Source organism: Ooceraea biroi, chromosome 8 (assembly GCF_003672135.1).
Source record: "Ooceraea biroi isolate clonal line C1 chromosome 8, Obir_v5.4, whole genome shotgun sequence".
Lineage (NCBI taxonomy): Eukaryota > Metazoa > Arthropoda > Insecta > Hymenoptera > Formicidae > Ooceraea > Ooceraea biroi.
The window spans coordinates 409,246-431,167 of record NC_039513.1 but is presented as its reverse complement, the minus strand read 5'-3'; the positions used below and the strand labels follow the sequence as shown (position 1 = coordinate 431,167).

Genomic DNA, 21,922 nt, shown 5'->3' with positions numbered 1-21,922 from the left:
GAGATAGACCGGTCCTCACCGTAGAAAGCAGCGCGGCAACATCACGGTGCAGACATAGCCTGTGGAGTAGACCCGTCCTTCTCGCACCAGCGCTAAAAGAGAAGGACGGGTCTACTCCACAGGATATGTCTGCACCGTGATGTTGCTCGCTGCTTTCTACGGTGAATTATATTTTCTCTCTCTCTAAAAATAATACTCAGCAATATTATACCACAAATCATTTGTATTTATATTTGAATAGAAATACAACAATGAATCGAAAACGACCCAGAAAAGACATTTCACATATATCGAAGAGACACTTAAATCGCCTAGCTGCAGAAGAATCAAAACTTATATGTGACAGTGTATTAAATACAAGTGTATTGTCAGATAATGAGAATTATAAAAATCCAGAATATTTGAAAACCGGTTCCACAAATAATTCACATAATCGTTATGAGACATTTGCTACTGAAAATGATTCTATTTATGGACAAAATAATATATCTATAAAATGTGAAAATGAGGAATATCTGGAATTGAATGAATCTGATTCAGAACAATCATCTATGAGCATTTATCAAGAATCTTCTCAAGAATCACTACCTTATATTGCAGCTAAAAAAGCAAATACAACAGACAATTTTAAAAATAGTCTTGCTGTGTGGACTACAAAACATCAAATTTCACATACGCTGTCAGAGATTTACTTGAAAGATTAAACCAACATTCTTGTTTCTCAACATTATCGTTAGACGCACGCTCACTTCTAAAAACACTAAGAAGACAAGAGATACGTACAGTAACATCGGGAATATACCATCATTTTGGATTACTGAATTCTCTCTTAGATATATTGAAATCTATAAAGGATGATATTGATTGTATTAAACTAAGTATCAATATTGATGGATTGCCACTGTCTAAATCATCCTCACAACAATTTTGGCCTATATTAGGTTCAGTTAGTCCATACAATAATGTCTTTCTAATCGGACTTTATCATGGAAATGATAAGCCAGCAAATGCCAACGATTTTTTGAAAGATTTTGTTGATGAAGTTACAAATATATGCGAAAATGTCATTGACATAAATGATCGTAACATACCATGTAGACTTGTGGCTTTAATTTGTGATACACCAGCGAAAGCATTCGTTCTGTGTGTAAAGGGACATTCGGGATATTTCAGTTGTACCAAGTGTCGAATAGAAGGAGAATTTGTAAGAAATCGAGTATGTTTTCCACAAGTTGATGCACCACTTCGAACAGATGATGAGTTCAAACAAAAGATAGATGAGAATTACCACAAACCAGATATTACTTGTAGTTTACTACAAGTACCTAATTTTAAACCTGTTACTGATGTACCGTTAGATTATATGCATTTGATATGTCTTGGAATTATGCGCAAATTAATATACTTATGGCTTGATGGAGAGTTACATTATCGACTACCATCTAGAGCTGTCGAAGAAATTTCTACACGTTTAATACAATTGAAGCCTTCGATACCCGTAGAATTTGCCAGAAAGCCACGATCAATGAACTGTGTGAAGCTATGGAAAGCTACGGAATATAGATTGATATTATTATACACTGGTCCAGTGGCTTTTAAATCTATATTAAAAAAGAATGTGTATATACATTTTCTAACACTACATGTGATTGTCAGAATTCTGTCTTCGAAAGATTTAAACGAATATGTAACTTATGCGCAAGATTTAATACTTTTCTTTATTAAAACATTTATGAAACTTTATGGAATTCACAATATGTCACATAATATTCACAATCTCATACATCTTGTTGATGACGTCAAAAAATTTGGACCTCTTGATAATTTCAGTGCATTCAAATTTGAAAATTATATGCAAATATTGAAGAAATACATTAGAAAAGCGGACAGACCTTTACAACAGTTATACGGAGAGATATTGAAGAAAAAGGAATTAACTCAGATTCATCAACTATTTTATCACATTCTGTTCTGGTACATCCAAATTTAATATCGTTGCATCAGAATGGTCCACTTATATCCAATTGCAAGAACTCACAATATAAAATTGTAAAATACAAGGGAATAACATTGAAATGTGACATACTTGCGGATAATTGTTGTGGATTAAATTGTGGTAGCATTGTAGTTATAAAAAATATAGCATACTGCACAAAACGAAATATTCCTGTCATCATAGGCCACGAATTTTTAGAAAAAGAGGATTTATTTAATATGCCTTGTCCATCTTCATGACTTGGAATTTATATTGTACAGTCGTATTCATATTTGAAATCGTGGCCATTAAAAAATGTCACGAAAAAATATGTGAAATTACTATATGTAGATGACAAATATGCAGTGTTCCCATTGATACATAGTGAAATGCAATAAAAAATTATGTATTGCTTTAAATAACAGAATGAGTGAGATAACAAAATATTATGCAATCGTGGAATTTGAAGATGGACTTCGAATTGTTCCACATAATTGGTTGGATAAAGATTTGAAGAAAGCAGTTTGGCCTAATTATACCACCAATAAAAGATATGATAAGGCCGTCTATGGAGGAACCGGAACCTACTTGGATATCACATACTATTAGAAAAGTATATGGAACATATTGTAAATAATATTCTTTTCTTGAATGTTTTATTATTTTTACGCATATAATGTTAATATATGTTGTTTTTTAATAATTATAAAAAAATGATACGTTTTTACTACGATTATATTATTTTGCTGCAGCAAATTATATATTGGCAAGACAAAGATTAAAGCAGGCCGAAAAAGAGTCAGATCTGACTTCTAATACCGAAAAAGAAGAGTATCTGAAAAAATCCAGAAAAATTAGAGCTGCTAAAATCATTGACACATCAATGACTAGCAGTGATGACTTGTCCGATGAATTTCGAAGTGAATTATCAAAAGTTCTGAAAATTCCAAACATGACTAACATGAAAAAAAAACAATTGCAAGAAATGAACAAAAAGGTAAGAGCATTAAAAATCATTAATACATTAAAAAAGAATAGATGTTTTCAATAATTAAATATAAATATATTATCACAATAATTAAATATAAATATATTATCGCATGAATTTTAGATAATCAGAGAAAAAATGTTAAAAGAAAATATGCCAAAAGAATCGAGAATGAAGTGGAGAAAGAACCTACATTACATGACTGTATAGAAACAGGAAGAAAAATTAATTCTCGTAAGTATAAGTTTTGCCGAAATAAATTAAGATTTGTACAAGAGATTTATAAATTTGAATACTGTAAAATATATATTATATATGGTTCTCTCTCTGAGACATACACAAATTTGCACGCACGCACTTATGTATACAGAGCTTTTTGGTATTATTGCACAAATAATTAACTTTCGATTTATTAATTTTTGGTAAATATTGGTATAGTTTTGAGAATCTCTTTTCTGCGGAGTAAATTAATTTTAATGTTATTGACAGTTAAAAATAAACAGTTAAAAAGAAACTGTTTTATTAAGCTTTAATATAGTATAAATACATAATAAAATCATATCTTTTAATTTCTATTACTTTTATATTTTCATGAAATAATGTAAAAAAAGCAAATATGTAATATTAAAGAAAGATTAAAAAACTAACACACCTCTATAAGGAAAAATATTGGAACGAATCATCAAAAATGAATGATGAGTAAATGACATATAAATATATAAAGCTCTTTTGTTCCAGAAAAGAATAAAACCGTAGAACTCTACGATGCTGACTTGAATTTAATGACTGTGTACGACTGCAACTATAATGCACCAGGTATACATAAATAAATTAATACACACACACACACGGTGTACAAAAAGTATCGAAACTCCTGAATATTTCGGAAAATACTCATTTTCGAAAAAAATGTTTCATATAAAAATTGCAGGGTTTTATATGGCGCATTACATTATAATATTATTATGACCTTGAATAACGTTGTTAAGGTCACGTGAAGGTCACCGTTAATTTCTTAAACGGACACCCCTATTTTTTATTGCATATTCTTATACCTTATTTCGAGAGCTTCCTAAAACACTATAAGTATTTTTTCGCTCATTACTCTGTGAGTTACGAGACATGAAAGTTACAGTACCGCCGGCATTAGAATTACCCAAGTTGTACCGCGTGGAGGTTGCATGGTCGGATTTACACCTCGGGTGTGTGTGTGTGTGTATGTCACAGCAGAGATAAGGACTCCACGGTTCGTCACTCCCATAGTATTTAATGACTTCAAACCTTCTCTGCTGTGCGTGAGCGAAAAAATACCTTCTTATAGTGTTTTGGAAAACTCTCGAGATAAGGTACTGTGACATCCTGCGATGTCCAATAACATTAAAAATTTTATTTTTTTGCTTATTCAACACATTTATGAATTAATCGCTAGAATTACGGTATAAACTACCAACATATTGTTATTATTATAACTGACCATTGACACTTATCATCAATCAAAGTACATCATAAGTTGTTACCGACAATGTATAACCATATAAGACAGGTTACCGGCAAACGCATATTCACTACTTAACCAATTACCGACCTTCGATAGGTACTACCTATTATATCGAACATATTACTATTTTATTTTATTACTCATTATTAATGTTGCTAATCAATAATTAAGAAGGAAAAAGGAAAAATCCAAAAAACACATAAACAAGTAAAACCAATACAATATACTAAAATTTGGAATCATAATTATTACTTAAGTTACGTAGTAGCCTTTTATGAACGGGAATAGATACATATATATAAATAAAAGAATGAAAAAACCATAAAAACATGCATTAAAAATAAAATCCACCAAAAAGCCATTATAATACGTTTTAATACTGTAATTGTAGTAATTTTTGGATATTTCATAACGTTAGCTATTAGACATACTATATACATATAAATAATTTAGGGCGTACTTATAACAATATATTTTATGTACACTGTTACATTAAGGAGATCAATTAAATATAGGAGCAAATTACATTTTTTGAATATAATAAAATTTTGTTATAAACAAACAAATTTTATAATAACAATCACATTCATGATATATTTAATTATACGATTATATAGTCATTTGCGAGTATAACAAAAATGCATAGAACATTTGAGTGCATTTGTTATGAAAAAACCATAGGTTATTGTTTATAATAATTGAAGGAATAAGGTTAGATGAATAAAAAGTATATAATAATGGTCCATGGACCATATCGAAGGACCGTAGGAATTTGGAATTTTAAAATTGTCGAAATTTTTATTTGTTAACTAAGCAATGAAAATCTTAACCGTTGGGAAATAATTTTTTATAATTATATAGCGTTATTGTGGGTAATAAGAGGAACTCAACGGTACCATCAAATTTATGAAAAACTCATTAATTTAGAAATGACCAACAACTTTCGTTGAGCACAATTTTTCGCCAGTCTGATGGTACCTGTCAAAAATTTTCGTTTTAACATTATTACTTTACGAGATATTGCAAAAATTGAAAAGTCACTATTCATTAAACAAATATACATTATTTTTTAATACATTTGGTGTAAAAGATTTTAATAAATTATCAGTAGTTTAGAAGTTATATGGATTTTAACAAATTAAGTTCAAATCAATTAATTAATTAATAATTAACTATGAATAACGAAAAACATATAGATCATTTAATATAAGCATTTGATTATTACATTATTAGTTATTAGCTCGCTGTGGCATTATCGTTCATTATTCATTTAATAAGAGTAATTATTTAAATATACCATCATTAATATTCATATAACATTTAGTTAATCAGTTAAAATATAGGAATGATTATTAATCGTAGAATAAGGAACATTATAATGATGCGTTAAATTGTAAACTTAAGCATTTAGTTATTTTATATGAACCACATAGCGTTTACAACATTTCGTACGCTTTGTAATGTTTCAAACACTTTAAAGCGGTTAAGGGACTTCATACGCTTGTAACATTAAGTTGCTAATTTGTGAAATAAGAAACAATTATAATGCATTAAATTGCAATGCTATTAATTATTTTAATATTACTTGTATTGAATTATTAATTCATTATTTTATTTAATGGAAGATATTATAATGACTAGCATTAATATAACAACTAATTAATAGGTTAAGGTATATGAATAATTATTATTAATAAGAAACGTTACAATAGTGCGTTAAAGTATAATACACAAGGTTACTCTAATATTAATTAACTGAATGCATTAAATTATTATCCAGAGGTACAAGGGACCTTATAAATAATTAATGCATAAGGTTGTAGAAATTTAGGTTAAATTAATAATTTTAATATTTCATTTGTTGGGATTGAATAATACAGTGGACAAGGGTTAATTGAAGATTATTTCATTAACAGAAAATAATCACTTATGATTTAGTACCATTATTGGTTGATTCGTACTACTACCATGTAAGGTTACCTTTATAGTTTTTCATATCTTAATAATAACCATGCAATATTCGCATTTTAAATTAGATATATTATCTTTATAGGTTTATTAAAGATTTTTAACATTCAAAAAAAAGAAAAAAAATTGTAATAACGGGGCGCGAACCAGGATATATTAAACTCAAGGCTTTACTTCCTTACTTGCTATGTGCTCCTGTTACTAATACTTTATATTTCTTCATATTTTTAATAGTAATCATGCAATATTCATGTTTTAAACTAGATATATTATTTTTATTGGTTTATTAAAGACTTTTATTATTAAAATAAAAGAAAAAAAAAGAAAAAAATAATAAACGGGACGCGAACCATGAAATATTAATTCTTAAGGCGGCGATTTACTGACGCCAGACTAAAGTAATAATCGGTGTCCACTGTCTTAATCAAAAGACATAACAGTCTCTTCGATAAATTTAATCGTTAAATTTTAGTTGACTGAAAGTCATACCGGATGTTCCGATTATTTAGTACGGAGAAATCTCTGTTGACCATAAGTCCCAACAGCTCATGCGATAAATTCGTACTGAGAATTTTATGTTGAACATTGGGAGAGAAATAATTGTATCTAACCAAAGCACTGAGCTCATTGTCCCCACCAGACTTTTCAAGGTCTCGATCCCACCATTAATAATTTTAAGAGCGGGGAACCAATCAGCGATCAAGGCGCAGCCTCCCTACTATTGTAACTTTGCATTTAATTATAAGGTCCCCACTTTTTGTAACCCCTTCTCGAGCGACAGGGACTCAGCCCTAAAATTTTAGTATAAAACTTCGTGCAGCAGCAAGAGAGCGTCACTTTTTGGAAGACTCTTGACTTGATCATTAACTTTCAACTTCGTCACTTCGCTTTATAGCAATACGTCGCATATAAAGCGTCTACCTAACTCAGTACTTGTCAGTCACTTATTATTTGATCATTACTTTCGTCACTTCGCTTTAGAGCGTTACGTCGCATATAAAGCGTCAACCTAACTCAGTTACTTTTTGGAACTTGTCACTTTTAGGAAGACTCTTGACTTGATCATTAACTTTCAACTTCGTCACTTCGCTTTATAGCAATACGTCGCTAATACAGCGTCTACCTAACTCAGTACTTGTCAGTCATTTATAATTTGCTATTACTTGATTTGCATTATAGCGTCGAGTCGCTACTAAGACATCAACCTAATTTATAATCAGTGGAGTTTGTTTAACAATTATTTCTCGCTGCTGCTTGTTAAGTGCTTCCTGGCCTGAGGGTCCAGATTCCTGCGAACACTTGTGAGTAGATTTGTACCAAGTTTGAATTCTTATTGTATACCCACTATTCTTAATTGTTGTTTGCCAACTCATACGACTTTATTTTAGATTCATACGACATTTGTATTCAATCTCTCTGTAACACAATTATATTATATCTACATTCAGTGACAGTTTACTTATTAATTCATCATTTTGATTTATTATTTTGTAACTTTTGTACCCTCTTTACCTTAATTCATTATTCATTTATATGATCCTTAAAATATTCTTTAAAAGATTCATACTACCTTTCCTTATTTTACTTGGCGTTTATCCGCTGATAGTTCGACTTCTTTTAGTTTCATTTTATTTATACTATTTCCAGCTATATTACTACTAGGCGATACCATTTATGACTATACTACTAGCATCAATTTGCTCGTATTATCAGCATAATTCCTTATTATTTCCCTCCTTATTATTTTATTTGTTGATCCATTACTACTTACAGTTATATTATTAAGCGTCCATTTCGCTTATGATACAACCCTTTAATACTTATACTACTTATAGCTATACGATTGGCTATACACCTTTAGTTATATTATTAAGCGTCCATTCCGCTTTTGATGCAAATTTTAATTATCCTTAGAATATTAGTATTACCTATAATTATACTATTAAGCGTTTACTTCGCTTATGATATAAATCTTTCATTGAGTTGTACTACTTATTCATTGTTTTTTCTACTTATACCAATCGGCGTTTATCCGCCTGCGATATACCTTTGTCATTGACTCATATCACTATTATTTTACTTATAAGTTATTATATCAAGCGTTTAATTCGCTTGTAGCATGACTTTAATTTAATTCATGCTACTTATTTACTTGTACTACTTACCCTTATATTGTTGGGCGTTTAATCCGCTTGCAGTACAACTTTTTATTAACTTACTTATACTACTTGAAGTTGTCCGTCTACGATACGATTTTATTAGTTTATACCACTTATTTTACCGTTAATCCAACAATGAAGAATATAAGTTTCCAAATTTGGAACTTTGAAGTGTAAAATAAATATTTTAGTACGTCTATATACTTATACTACCTATATTTTGTTTTCACCCAGACAATCACAGCAATATCCGCTGTAATCCGTTCCACTAATTCGCTCAGAGCAAGAAAGCGCTCTAGGTCCAATAATCATAATTTTATTTTCACCTTTTTAATTTTATTCACTTTTAATTTTATTCGTTAACTTACTTATGGAAATTTGACTTACGAATTGACTCAGTCACTTGGAAGCACTCATTCGCTTTAAGCGTGGACCAGAAGAGTGAATATAAGGTTAGTTACTACTTGAGTTATTCTACTTGAGTTATACTACTTGAGTTATACTACTTAATTATTCAGTTAGTACCAATTACGTTTATTATTTTCCTTTGTCGTTATTAATTAGATTTAATACATAGTAATAAATAATACTAGCATCATAGTCATAGACTATATTTTATTAATCAACAATTATACATACATTCATAGTTTCGATTCGGAAAGATAACCTTGTCATCATTGTAAGTTGATTCAAACTCTCTCCATTCCCGGGTAAAGTCGGTGTATACAGATTAACCCTAAATCAAGTATCTGATGTTAAACTACCGAGGGCTAGGTTAGCACAGAAACTAGGTTAGCAACGTTCTCACTTCCCCGGACGTGACACCGACTAAGAAATGTCCGGGCGTGAGACATTCATAGTCCTCCAGCGTATCCGAGAGCGGAGCGATCAGTCGAGAGTTTAAACAGGCTTCTATTCGGCAAAGTACGGTATAAAATTCTTCGAAAGTCAATGTGTGACCGCCGACGACCCGACGTAGGTGATGCTTCACACTGCGAACGCCGGCCTCCCACAATCCACCAAAATGGGGAGCTGATGGAGGTATAAAATGCCACTCAACATTGTCCGAGGCTGTCTCATTAAGAAAGTCCGGATTTTTCAAAGGTACGCGTGCGTCATCTCTCGATCGGCACCCGCGAAAGTCATGCCGTTATCAAAATACATGGCCCGTGGTAAGCCGAGTCGAGAACTAAATCGGGCGAATGCATTTAAGAAACCTTGCGCGGAGTAATCGCTAATGAGTTCGAGATGGACAGCCCGGGTGGACAAGCAAATAAAGAGTGCAATATACGCTTTTCGGGATTGTATACCGCGCCCGGATGACGTTCGAACTTTCACGGGGCCTGCGTAATCAATCCCGTAGTGCATAAAGCTACGGATCTGAGGCGTTATTCGCTAAGCGGGTAACTCGCCCATGAGCTGAGTCGGAACCTCGGCACGCTCGCGAGTACATACCACGCATTTGTGAATGACGGATGTGACGTATCGGTTCTGACCATTCCGTCATCTGTTATAATAATTTCGGTGAGACGTCTATTGATTGGTATAATTGAATAAATTTTTATACGCGATATCCGTTGGTGAATTTATCCCTCCGCTGGATCGCCAGTTGTGACGTGTCAAAAATATTTGAATAACTTGTAATATACGTGAATTTTAATAAATTTTATACTTCAAACGATAAATTTTGCGATAATTAATTAATTGTGACCCGAATTTATATATTCGTGATCATTTTCGTAAATAAGCGCGTAGGTACATCGATGGGATCGCTATGGATCAAGTCCACACGTCCAGTACCATCGACGAGCACGTGTTTAATATTTTAAACTTTTATTTGTTTAACTTGGCAACAAGGAAATAATAATAAAGATTTTATAAACTTTTATCTATAATTTTAAAAAAATAAACAAACGGCGTCGGTGCGCGCGACGAATCCTTACCGTGGCCGAACGGATTCCCCACAAAAACTCGTGTTGAACAGCGAAACCGTGTAATTTAATAAATATAACCATTATATTTTTTATAACATCGTTATTAGTCGTTACGGTAGCTTCCTCTACTCGAACAACTTGTAGTTAATATTTTTCTATACGTGTGCGTGTGTGTAGTGTGATAATATTCATATAAATGAAATAATAATAATATTTATATCGAATCATATATATATATATATATATATATCAATATTGTTCTGTTAATATAAATCATCATATGTAATAATATCATGTAATAATTATATCTATATATCAAAGTTTTAATCATAATAATAATAATTCATAGCGTCATAATATCATGTTAATTGTAAATCATATATATATATATCATAAGTTCAATTTGTAATAATAATCATGAGCGTAATAGCATATAATAATTAATAAAGTATCATATGTAATCGATTTTAATAATATTTGTAATAATTCATAAGTAATAAAGTCATTTTTAATCATCTTTCATCCTTTAAATTGTTATAACTGTCATATATCAATGGTTCATCACATATGAATAAGTAATTTTATATACTCAAATAAAGCATTTATTTTTAAATTGTAATCGTCATAATGGATATAATAAACAATATAAATAAATATGTAATAGCATGTTCTTGATTTCGAGATCCTTATGAGACTTGTAATTAATACATTAACTGAATAGAGTGAATCTTGTAATGGTTATTTAGAGATTTTATATGTAATAAACATATTCTCACCTGCTTTTAGGCATTTCATGTTAGTAGATATGTTAATATACATGCATTTCCATACAAAGTAATTTTATATCAAAATGTAATACATAAAGTTTTAATATTTATCTTTAAATTCAATAATTAATCATCTTTGTAAATTTGAAATGTAATAATACGTAATTTTATATGTATATTTATGTTAATGTGTTAATGTAACAAATATATTATATTGAAAATCCTATCGCTGGGCATTCTCACCTTCAGGAAGGTAAGTGAACTAATTAAGGGAAAAAAAAGAAATATAACTTCTCGTAATTATTCATTTTCATTTTTCTTTTCTAGAATACTGGGATTTTCTTGTTTCTCTCTTTTAGAAGAAAATCCTAATAAGGACCGTGAGGAAATTTTATGTTATTGTAATAAAGGATTTGAACAAAGGATGGATGAGTTTCCTATCATATATGCATTAAATGAATTAACATCTTTTATAATTATGACTGCATTAATCATTATAATGTTATTGTATTGATAATAATAATATTAAATCATAAATCATTACGTTATAATATCGCGTTTTACATATTGATCGTATTTTTTAAGAATACCTTGTACATTAAATACGTCATATTGGACAATCGTTGCGCTTTCTTTGCTCGCAAAATCGTCTTTGGAAAATCGGACTTCCTTCTTTGGATTCGTCCTTCGCAATAGAACTTGAGAATCGTCCTTCTAATAGTTGAAAATGTCCCCTGGGCTTCTCGTAAACATTTGTTGAAGACCGTACGGTGAATTCTTTCCGACGGCGCGATTATAACACTTTGATTACGTACGATAATAATAATTCCGGGTTAATAAATTGAATATCTCGGATTTATATAATTTCTTGAATAAACTGTATTATTATAAATGACCTCACTTCAATAATTCAATACTTTGATAATGCATGATGCAATAGCGCGGAACGAAAAGCAGGAGCGCGAATCTAATGCGATTAACACTGAGTACGACTATCGCATGACTCATTGATAATACTTTAACGATATTAATTTCCGCGGCTCGTTACTATTAACGTTATAAATTATGAGCACAGAGTGTACAATGAGAGCGCAGGTCTAACACGTCTGACTCTGAGTACTCCCCGAATACGACTGACTGAAAGGAATTTCTCCTCTACGCTGTAGCGCCGATGACCTGTAGCGCAGCACGCTCTGAGTGTGTCGTCATCACGCACGACTACAGGGCCGTATTTACAAATCGCGCTTTTGATTTTAGCATTTTACGCTCAATAATCAATAGTTAATTAATCGATGTTCGATATGACATTCGCTGCTTATATTAAATGCTGTAATTTGTTTATATCGCATTTTGTGTAATATGCGGAGTAATAAACGATCGTTATCAATGATCATTAATGCAATTAACGTTCGCTCGCCATTAATAATATCGAATTCAATTAAACCTATTTATAAAATGTAACCTATTGAAAAATTATAAACTATCCATAATAAACTATCAATTTTATCATAATTATTGTAATTATTATTACCGATCCAATACTATTATTTATCTTCTTTGACGAAATAAACATTTTATAATGCAAATCAATAAAATCTGTGGTTTTAACACAACAACAAACACTTATTAACATATATAAATATACAAACGCTCTTCTCACGGGCGCAAGTGCGCTTACACTATTCGCATGTCCTATTCTAACGTTAAATTAATGATAGTACTGTTTTGTGAAGCTTCCGTGCCTCGTGCGCGGTGTCGCACCTTTCGATGCAATCGAGCCACGACCTTGTGTCGTGTCGATCCGCCGCGTCTGTAATGACGCCCTCGTCTCCACGTATTTCCAGGTGGGGCGAGAAAATATTTTGAGCTTCGTTTTACTTATTATATTTAGAGCACAAACGATTTTACTTTTTACAGTCCACTAATCGCACTATATAAAAATATACTTGGGCTGCTTCTGCTTCTGTTCGCATGCCCGTACGGACTCGTTCTGATTCTACGAGCTCGCGATCGCGTCGCGCGACTCGGGAAAAACAACGAAACGGCGACAATAGCCCAGTGACGTACGACGCCGCGAAATACCCAAACGAAATCATAATAAAAAAAAGCGATATATAAAAAAGTACGGAACAAGTACAAGGTTTTGTCGATAATTATCAGTCAAAATAAATATTCGTTGCGTTAATTATTATTCGTATCGTTATACTAATTAATTAAATGCTTTTTCAGTTCGACGGGATTATTTTAGCGCTATTATTCGCAATTCGGGGGCGACGGAGGTGTGTCGCTCTGATGCTGGTCAACTTTCATCAATGAATTAAATTATTATTTAATAATTTTCATCAATAATTCTATTAAACGGCGACTATATCATAAATCATCGTTTTAAATTTATATTATAAATAAAATAATAATACTAAAATAAACTAACGTAAATTATTTCGTGTACATGCACATACATATATATATATATGTTTGTTTTTAGATTGTTTTTAGTTTATTATTAGATTGAAGTTTGAATTAATAAGATTTATAAAAAAATTATAGTAGTTTAATACGTGTGTGTATATATATACGTATTAAACTACTATAATTTTTTTATAAATCTTATTAATTCAAACTTCAATCTAATAATACTATATGTCAATTTACTATCTATTATAATTTATCAATCTTATTAAATTATCAATTAATATCAATATTATTTATATCTAGGTTAATAAATAATATCTTTGATACATTTTATCATTAAATAACGTTATTTCATCAACTTTCATTATATTACACAAATTTTATCACGAAATAATTACTACAATTTTGTCTCCATCTCCATTATTTCTCCATCTCCATTATTTCCATGATCTCCATTATTTTAATAAACAAAATAATAAATATTATAAACTTCATATATGTATATACGTATCGCGGCACTAAACTATCACAATCTAAATACAATCTGTCTCTATATCTTAATCTTTAACGAAACTTTATCAAAATTTACTACTTTTAATTAACAAACGTTATTATAATTATCAAAATTCATTATTAATGTAAACCTTTATTAATCTTTTCCCTTTCTTTTCCAGGCGCGGATGCGGTCAACAATATTGGTGCTATTTTCAACTCTCATGGTAAATATTTAATAAATTTTACTCTTAATACTAAGGTTACTAACGTTTACGACTAAAAATATTATTTTTATACTATTATTCTTATTATAATTCTATTTCATAATTACCAATCAACCAAATTTCATATATTAATGATAAAAAGTCTTATCTATTTTATCTAACATATACTAACGACAAAAATTCTTTTAATATCAATGTTTTTCAATTTTCCTTGTTACTCTTAACATTATCGTCCTGTTATCAATTTTCGCATATACCAAATTTTTTCTAATAAATGTTTATAATTTGTGATTCTAATTATTAACTAACAATTTTAAACGTACTTTTGACTATGTTTCAGGCAATTCGTCCAAAGGAAGCGGAAAAGAAGAAAAGTATACGAACACAGCATCAGTGTACGTTACACGGAACAGATAAGACTGCGCGCACGGAGAATCCAAAAATCGCGTCTTAATACAGTCTGTGTGAGCTGTGGTCCGGCGTGCAAAGCCCGTAAATGCACGTGACGTATGACATGTTTTACTACCAGGTGAGACGCTAAAAGTATCGGATGTCGAACTGAAAAGGCCGTCGGCGCCTTGTTCAACCGACCTCCGACTCTCAAGATCCCGTCGTTATCCAAAAAAGGCTTGAGAGACAGTAACGCGCTTCGGGATGGCAGCCTCTGATTTGTCTTTAATGAGTGGATTTCCTTTGGAAATAATTCGGTCTGAATACTTTTGATCCAGTGTACGCGGGCCCGATCGATGTCAGCGGCGGAAAGCGAAATTCCCGGCAACCCGACCGCAGACTCATGTTTCTTCTTCGTCTTACAGTTTTGAACGAATTTAATGACGTACGCGGTCACTTGAAGAAACCGAGGCCACGAAGAATATCGATTTGACAAGTTCCACGGTTCGCGATCCGGGACACAATGTAGTACGGAGGGCTTTTCTTCGAGCACGGCTTCGGACGAGACACGGAGTGGAGGATTAGGCCAGTGTTCCTTGGATCGGGACAGCCAGGGCGGACCGTTCCACCACAACTGATGCTCACAAATTTCGTCTCCGAGCAGTCCCCGCGACGCGCGGTCGGAAGGATTGGAGTCTGTGGAGACGTAACGCCACTCACAGTCTGCAAGTCGTGACTGTATGTCAGCTACCCGGTTGGCGACGAAAGTGCGCCATCGGGAGGAATGCTGACTGACCCAAGTGAGAACCACCGTTGAGTCAGTCCAGCAGTGACACTTAATGTCTTCGGCGGACAGTGAACGCCGAACGAAACAAATGAGCCGCGAGAGCAAGACCGCGGCGCACAATTCGAGCCGCGGTACACTTATCGGCTTAATCGGAGCAACCTTAGATTTTCCAGCCAGGAGCGTAATTTTAACGTTTTTGGAGGAAGAACTTACCTTAAGGTAGACTACGGCAGCGAGCGCGGCATTGGAAGCATCGGAGAACCCGTGTAACTCGATCTTTTTTGTCGTCGCTTCGAGTCTCGTCCACCTCGGGATCGGCAGCAAATTGAGATGATCGAGTCGATCGTAAAAAGTCGTCCAATGATGAAGAAGAGCATCGGGAAGAGTTTCATCCCAGCCGAGATTGTGTCGCCAAAGTCGCTGCATGAATATCTTCGCAGAAATAACAACGGGAGTGACCCATCCAAGCGGGTCGTAAAGTTTAGCGATGCTTGAGAGAATCGCGCGCTTGGTGTTCGGTAAGGATTCCGAGCGAGATACTTGAAATTCGAAGACATCGATATTTGGATTCCAGCGAATCTCTAATACGTTAAGCCGTTCACTCGATTGCAGCGTCTTATTGCACGCAAGACCGTGATCAGCGTCGTCCAGATCAGAAAGCAGCGAGGCGGAGTTGCTTGCCCACTTCCGCAATTCGAACCCTCCACAGTGAAGTAGCGCGATCAGCTGATCTCTAATTAGTCGAAGAAGTTGAGGATCATCTGATCCGAAAAGGACATCATCCACATAAATCTCCTCTAGAAGAATTCGGATTGCTAAAGGAAATCGATGACCATCGTCCTTAACTAACTGTCGCAATACTCGAAGAGCTAAAAAAGGTGAATACGCCAAACCGTATGTAACCGTCAGGAGTTGATAAATTCTCAGGACTGCTTGCGACGTTCTCCACAGAATTCTTTGGTAGTCTAGATCACGCTGGTCGACGAGAATCTGCCGATACATTTTGGCGATATCCGCGCAATATACGGTATCGGTGCCGACGCCATTGTAACAGAACGGAGGGAAGCTCCGTTTGCAACTTAGGCCCCGCTAAAAGATGGTCATTGAGAGACGTACCGTTTGTGATGTTACTTGAGGCGTTAAACACGACTCTCAATTTAGTCGTCGTGCTACTGTCGCGAACAACGGAATGATGAGGCAGGTAGACTTGTTGTTCGGTGTGACTCGAAGTATTTGGGGCTAACCGCATATGACCGAGCTGTTCGTATTCGAACATGAAATCCGAATAAGCCTTTTCCAGTTCCGGGTTCGACCAGACTTTCGAGACTACGGAACTAAGCCAATTCTCGGCTCGAGGACGCGATTGACCGATCGCGATAGGGGGCCCTTCCTTGAAGGGTAACCTTACGACATATCGACCGTCAGGAGTGCGCGAATGCGTGGCTTGAAAATGATTCTCACATTGCTCCTCCAGAGGATGGAGGCGGCGTGCTCCCGGGATCTCTTCAATCTCCCAGAATCGGCGTCGTGCTCGAGAGAATCTTCATTTAAGCAATGATGAACGGACACTGTATGATGCGCGGTCTCGTTCACGTTAGCGAAGGAGCCGGAGATGATCCAGCCTAAGGCTGAATTCTGAGCTACAGGTTGGCCGTCCCAACCCCGGAGCAAGCCTTCTCGAAGTATATCACCGTATATGTCAGCTCCGATCAGTATGTCGATCGGATCGGAGCTCGCGGGATTCGGATCGGCCCATTCGACGTGAGAGAGATACTCTAAGGAGTTCAAAGTTGCACCGTGATCCGGGCTGTAAGACGTGAGATTCTTCATGATCACGGCCGTGGTGAAGAAGGCTGGAGCCTGCGCATCGCGAGGAGAGATTTGTATCCGCGACGCGAATCGAAAAGTTCCCGCATGACATCCGCCGACGGCTGAGACCGAGACAGGCATTTTTATTCGTTGCAGTTTTAAAATTTGAGCTACCTTTTCCGTCACGAACGTCACTTCGGATCCCTGGTCAAGCAACGCGCGGACCACAGCTGTGCGGCCGTTCGGAGAGCTCAAGGTGACTAGCGCGGTCGCTAATAGCACCTGCTTGCGTTGTGATCTGTCGGCGGACGCGAGGAGAGATTTGATTTCCGTCGGAGATTCACTGGACGCAGAGGATGAACCGTCCTTGACCGGGTCCGCCACGGCATCTGAGCAAGAGTCCGCAGTGCTATGTAGTAACGAATGATGCCTTTTCTGACAGAAGCGACACGTACATTTACTCGGACATACTTGAGCTGAATGCTGTGTTACGTCCCGGCCGGCCGCGGTTGTTGATTAACTCGGGCAATGACACGGGGCTGGATCGCTGTTTTCAGGTATTAACGAATCCGAGAATTCTCCCCGGGGATACCGCGATCGGAGTAATTTCGTAGAGGGAAACGGATCTAGTTATCGCCGGGTTCAAGAGCTAGAGTGCTTATTTCGTCGCCCTGTACCCGCACCACGGTCGGGTCGGGGAAATCGAGAATACTTTCACCGGCTGCCTGTAACAAACTGAGCAGTGCCGAATATTCGCGCGCACAGGTATCGCAACTTAGTACCGGAGAGTAGGACGCAAGGTTACATCTGCAATCGTGGCACGTAGGAATGTATCGTGTGAATCCTACCACTAAATCGTGCTTCTGTATTAGCTCACAACTTAATTTCTCTGAAGTGGAAATGGCGTTGGTAAAGCAATTCAGATAGAACAAGTTTTTAGACTCTGGATGGAAGTAGGCTGAATACTTCATACACGAAGTGGCGGTGGTCCGCAATTGATGATCCAGTATGGAAGGAGGAGGTCGGGAGAGGTTAAATCTACGCGTTATGAAGCGGCACATCACACGTTATTGCGCCCGCTTCCCAGATAAGTAAGTTCTGTTAAGCTGACCGGGGCAGGAGGGGTGGATCATGCCCCAAGAAGCGATGTTCGCTCTTCGATTTGTCGTAGGGAATAGGGCAGGAGGGGTAAGGTAAAAGAAATATGTATACAGTGTTACGTCACGCCGGGTCAGTGCCACGAGAGGACGAGTCTGGCCGTAGACGGGACACGATTGCTATTACGGGTCGCGGAGTCGCGAAACTCTACCCGGGGATACCCGCGATCAAGGTTATTCGCGAGGAAGACGCGTCTACTGGTCGGTCGAGGGTGAGGCCCTACCCATGTAATCACCTTGAAAACGAATCACAGTTGGGTCAGGTAGTTCGTAAATACTCTCACCGGTATCCCGTAGTTGTTCAATGAGTTCGAGATAGTTGTCCGAGCAATTGTCGCAAGTGTAAAACGGGGCGTATGTTGCGAGATTCGTGCGACACAATTCACACGTAGGGACGTGACGGTTAAATCCGACGTACAAGTCGTGTTTCGAAATACGCGTGAAATATTGTCCCTCAGGGTAAGGGATTTCGCTGAAATTATTGAGGCACCTTTCGCAAATTAGGATTCGACTGAAATCAAGCAAATACGCGGTGTATTTCATGCACGAGACAACTGCAGTTCGACGTTGATATTCGACAACTGGGTTCACGAGCTGGGTGGAACCGTTTTGTCGTATAATTCCACGGCACATTGCACAAGGTTCTCCTATGGTCCCTTTCGCTTATGGATTTCGACAAACAATTCTATTAACAATCCACTAAATTGATTGTGACGATAGGTAATTAACTCTAGCTTTCTCCTTTGAATTAGGTAAACAATTCCATTAGCGACTAATTGTCATTCCTTTCCCCTTGATTTCAGACACGGTTCCATTAAAATTTCATTAGGCTGATTATGATACAAGTAATTAGCTCTGCCTTTCACTTTCAGTTTAGACAAATGATTTCGTTAATAATCGAGTATGGTTCCCTTCACTTTTGACTTTGAACAAACAATTCCATTAACAATTCGTTAAGATGATTGCGACGATAGGTCAATTATGATTCTTCTCACTTTGTAATGATCGGTTAATAATATTCTAATACTAAAATGGAGTAAAAAGAATAACAAAAATAATATTTTGGTATTAAAACGACAAATACATATATAATTTTAGTAGGAATGAAATCGTGCTGCGACAGTGATTTTACTTACTAGAATGTTCCTGATTGTTCTCGATCCAGCTCTGCACCTTGCTTTCTTGCGCCAGTCTATTGTAATGGTTTCGTCGAGGGTCGTCCTCGGGGATGTCTTGGCACAGCGAATATCGTACTTTGTGCGAGATCGGGGTTAACCTCGTCGACCACGTGTCCTCTTCTCCTTTGCTCTTATTTACGTTCCTAATTATACTCACTCGGTAGGTGCACGCGGAATTACTAATCACTCGCGGTTTTGCGGGTCGCACTACAGCGGGATTATTATTATTATCGCAACGCGGCTGTATGCTTTCGGACGGTACACGTGTCTGAAATAGTTGTTCGTATTCAGGATCGATATAGCAAGGTTCGACACCGTAATATGAGGAAATATCGGCGCTTGGTGTTTCGTAAAGAAACTTGGAAAGGTTTTGAAGCAGGCGTCGCGCACGGTGCTTCTTTCCTCCTCGTCTCGTTTTCGGCATCTAGTTCCAGTGATTCTCGATAATTACTTTAATCGCTAGTGCTGTTGATAGGATTGAGGGTATCAGAGGGTGAGCGAGACTGGCGTGCGTCGACCGCACTGACAGTTCACTTATGTAAAGGATCACGTTTAACAATGTCCGCGTGCGAGGACCGCACTGTCGAGATCGTAGAACGTGTCGGAGAAGGAACGTCAAAGAGTTATCCACACTGTGCGTTGGTTCGTCTGGATTGCACTAGTTACGATTACACTTGTGGTTTAGTTTACGCGTAGGGATCGGTTGGTTGAAAGTATGCGCTAATAAGACTCTGAGTTAACACATAAAAGGTATATTCTAATAATAAAAGGTTTACAATTACAATGTAGAATAACTTCTAGAAATAAACTAACACTGAATAAGACGATATTGAAATAAACTAAGTTTGAATAGGACGATATAGAAATAAACTAAGTTCAATGAGACGATAAAAATAAACTAAGTTTAGAGTGGCAAGATATAGAATTAGACTAAGTTCGAATAACAATTAGAAGCAGAGGTTCGAGACTCGGAGGGAACTGACTCGTCCGGAGTCGTAGTTAAGAGTGACAGGAAGTAGTGCTGCACTGAAGTCCCTCGATTCGGCGGCCTGCCGTTTGGTGGTGGGGCCTTCGGATCCTCCCCTTCTGCGGATTGGGATGACTGTCTTGGCGATCAGGGTGGGAGTCAGGCCGACAAAATGGCGTATCGGCTGCGATTGCCGATGGTGAGAGACGTCGCGCGTGTGGCTCGGCGCATTAAAGTTCTATTTGCGAGGAAAAATGATAGCCGGATTTTCGCGGGACGTCACAACAGTTGGTTAGCTTACACTACTTCGGTAAGTTTATTAAACAATCTAACTATCGTGCTTCTGTATTAGCGAAGAATGGCGAAGAAGGCAAAGAATCTGAGAAAATCAGGTGGAGTATTAGTAACTCTACCATTCAAAAAAGGAAAGAATTTAGCAAAAGACACAATCTCCAAAGTGATTGAATTTTATGAAAGTGACATAAACAGTCGTATCATGCCGCACAAAAAGAAGACTGTTACTGTATAAATTGATGGTCATAAAGAAAAAAAATAGAAGCGTTTATTGTTAAGTGATATTAAAGTCTTGCACACGTAGTTCAAAGAGAAGTATCCATCATTCCCAATTGGTTTGGCCAAGTTTGCTAAACTTCGGTCAAAATAGTGTATCACTGCTGGCACTTCAGGAACGCACAGCGTATGCGTTTATATCATCCATCAAAATGTGAAATCAATGATCGATGCTGCTAACTTGAGAATACTTAGTAAAGATTTGGAAATCGTGTTAAATGACTATAATGACTGCATACACTTTGTTCTTTGTAAAGAGCCTAAAGCTGCTTGCCATTTACTCCATTGCAAAAATTGTCCTAATATGGAGAAAGGGGAGACCCCTAACAAGGTCAAGGTCATTGACCTTTTCCAATGCTCATTGTTCATTAAAAAGTTATTAACAAAAGCAGTAAGAGAATGAAGTATAAGAATTTGTAAATTAGTAACAAAACAAGTTGGAATAATTATGCACATAAGGAAACATAAGTTTCGAAAATATAGTAGTTATTTTGAATATGAACGAACAAAATTTATTTAAAGCAGTGAATCATTAATATATAGAATAGTTTGTTTATAAATATAAAGTATTCTTTACTTTAACCAAAAGCACAAAACAGGTAAATACTAATAATTTTCTGCTTTAATTGAAATTGTTACGTACG

The 21,922-nt window shown here is 35.6% G+C and overlaps 2 protein-coding genes and 1 pseudogene across 2 annotated transcripts; 2 read left to right on the top strand and 1 right to left on the bottom strand.

Annotated features, from left to right (window-relative positions):
• The first annotated feature begins 226 nt into the window (after nucleotides 1-226).
• LOC113562375 lies at nucleotides 227-1,262 on the top strand. The gene has a single exon (XM_026971790.1). It carries the CDS (start codon nucleotides 252-254, stop codon nucleotides 702-704), a length of 453 nt encoding a protein of 150 aa, XP_026827591.1. The 5' UTR covers nucleotides 227-251; the 3' UTR covers nucleotides 705-1,262.
• A 96-nt stretch (nucleotides 1,263-1,358) lies between these two features.
• On the top strand, nucleotides 1,359-3,173 carry LOC113562413 (annotated as a pseudogene).
• Nucleotides 3,174-14,820: 11,647 nt separating this feature from the next.
• On the bottom strand, nucleotides 14,821-20,165 carry LOC105278596. Its single transcript, XM_026971847.1, has 5 exons — nucleotides 19,700-20,165; nucleotides 17,581-17,795; nucleotides 17,059-17,457; nucleotides 16,714-16,987; nucleotides 14,821-16,466 (listed from the first exon to the last, which is right to left on the bottom strand). Exons 1-5 carry the CDS (start codon nucleotides 20,163-20,165, stop codon nucleotides 14,821-14,823), a joined length of 3,000 nt encoding a protein of 999 aa, XP_026827648.1.
• Between the last annotated feature and the right edge of the window lie 1,757 nt (nucleotides 20,166-21,922).

Bases quoted from the DNA above. Each gene is read 5' to 3' on its own strand.
- LOC113562375 (XM_026971790.1), top strand. From the start codon at position 252: ATGAATCGAAAACGACCCAGAAAAGACATTTCACATATATCGAAGAGA.
- LOC105278596 (XM_026971847.1), bottom strand. From the start codon at position 20,165: ATGCCGAAAACGAGACGAGGAGGAAAGAAGCACCGTGCGCGACGCCTG. The intron at 17,458-17,580 runs GTAGCTCAAATT...CGCGATGCGCAG, and splicing joins TGACGTTCGTGACGGAAAAG to GCTCCAGCCTTCTTCACCAC. The intron at 16,467-16,713 runs GTACGTCTCTCA...CACCTTTTTTAG, and splicing joins CTCAAGTAACATCACAAACG to CTCTTCGAGTATTGCGACAG.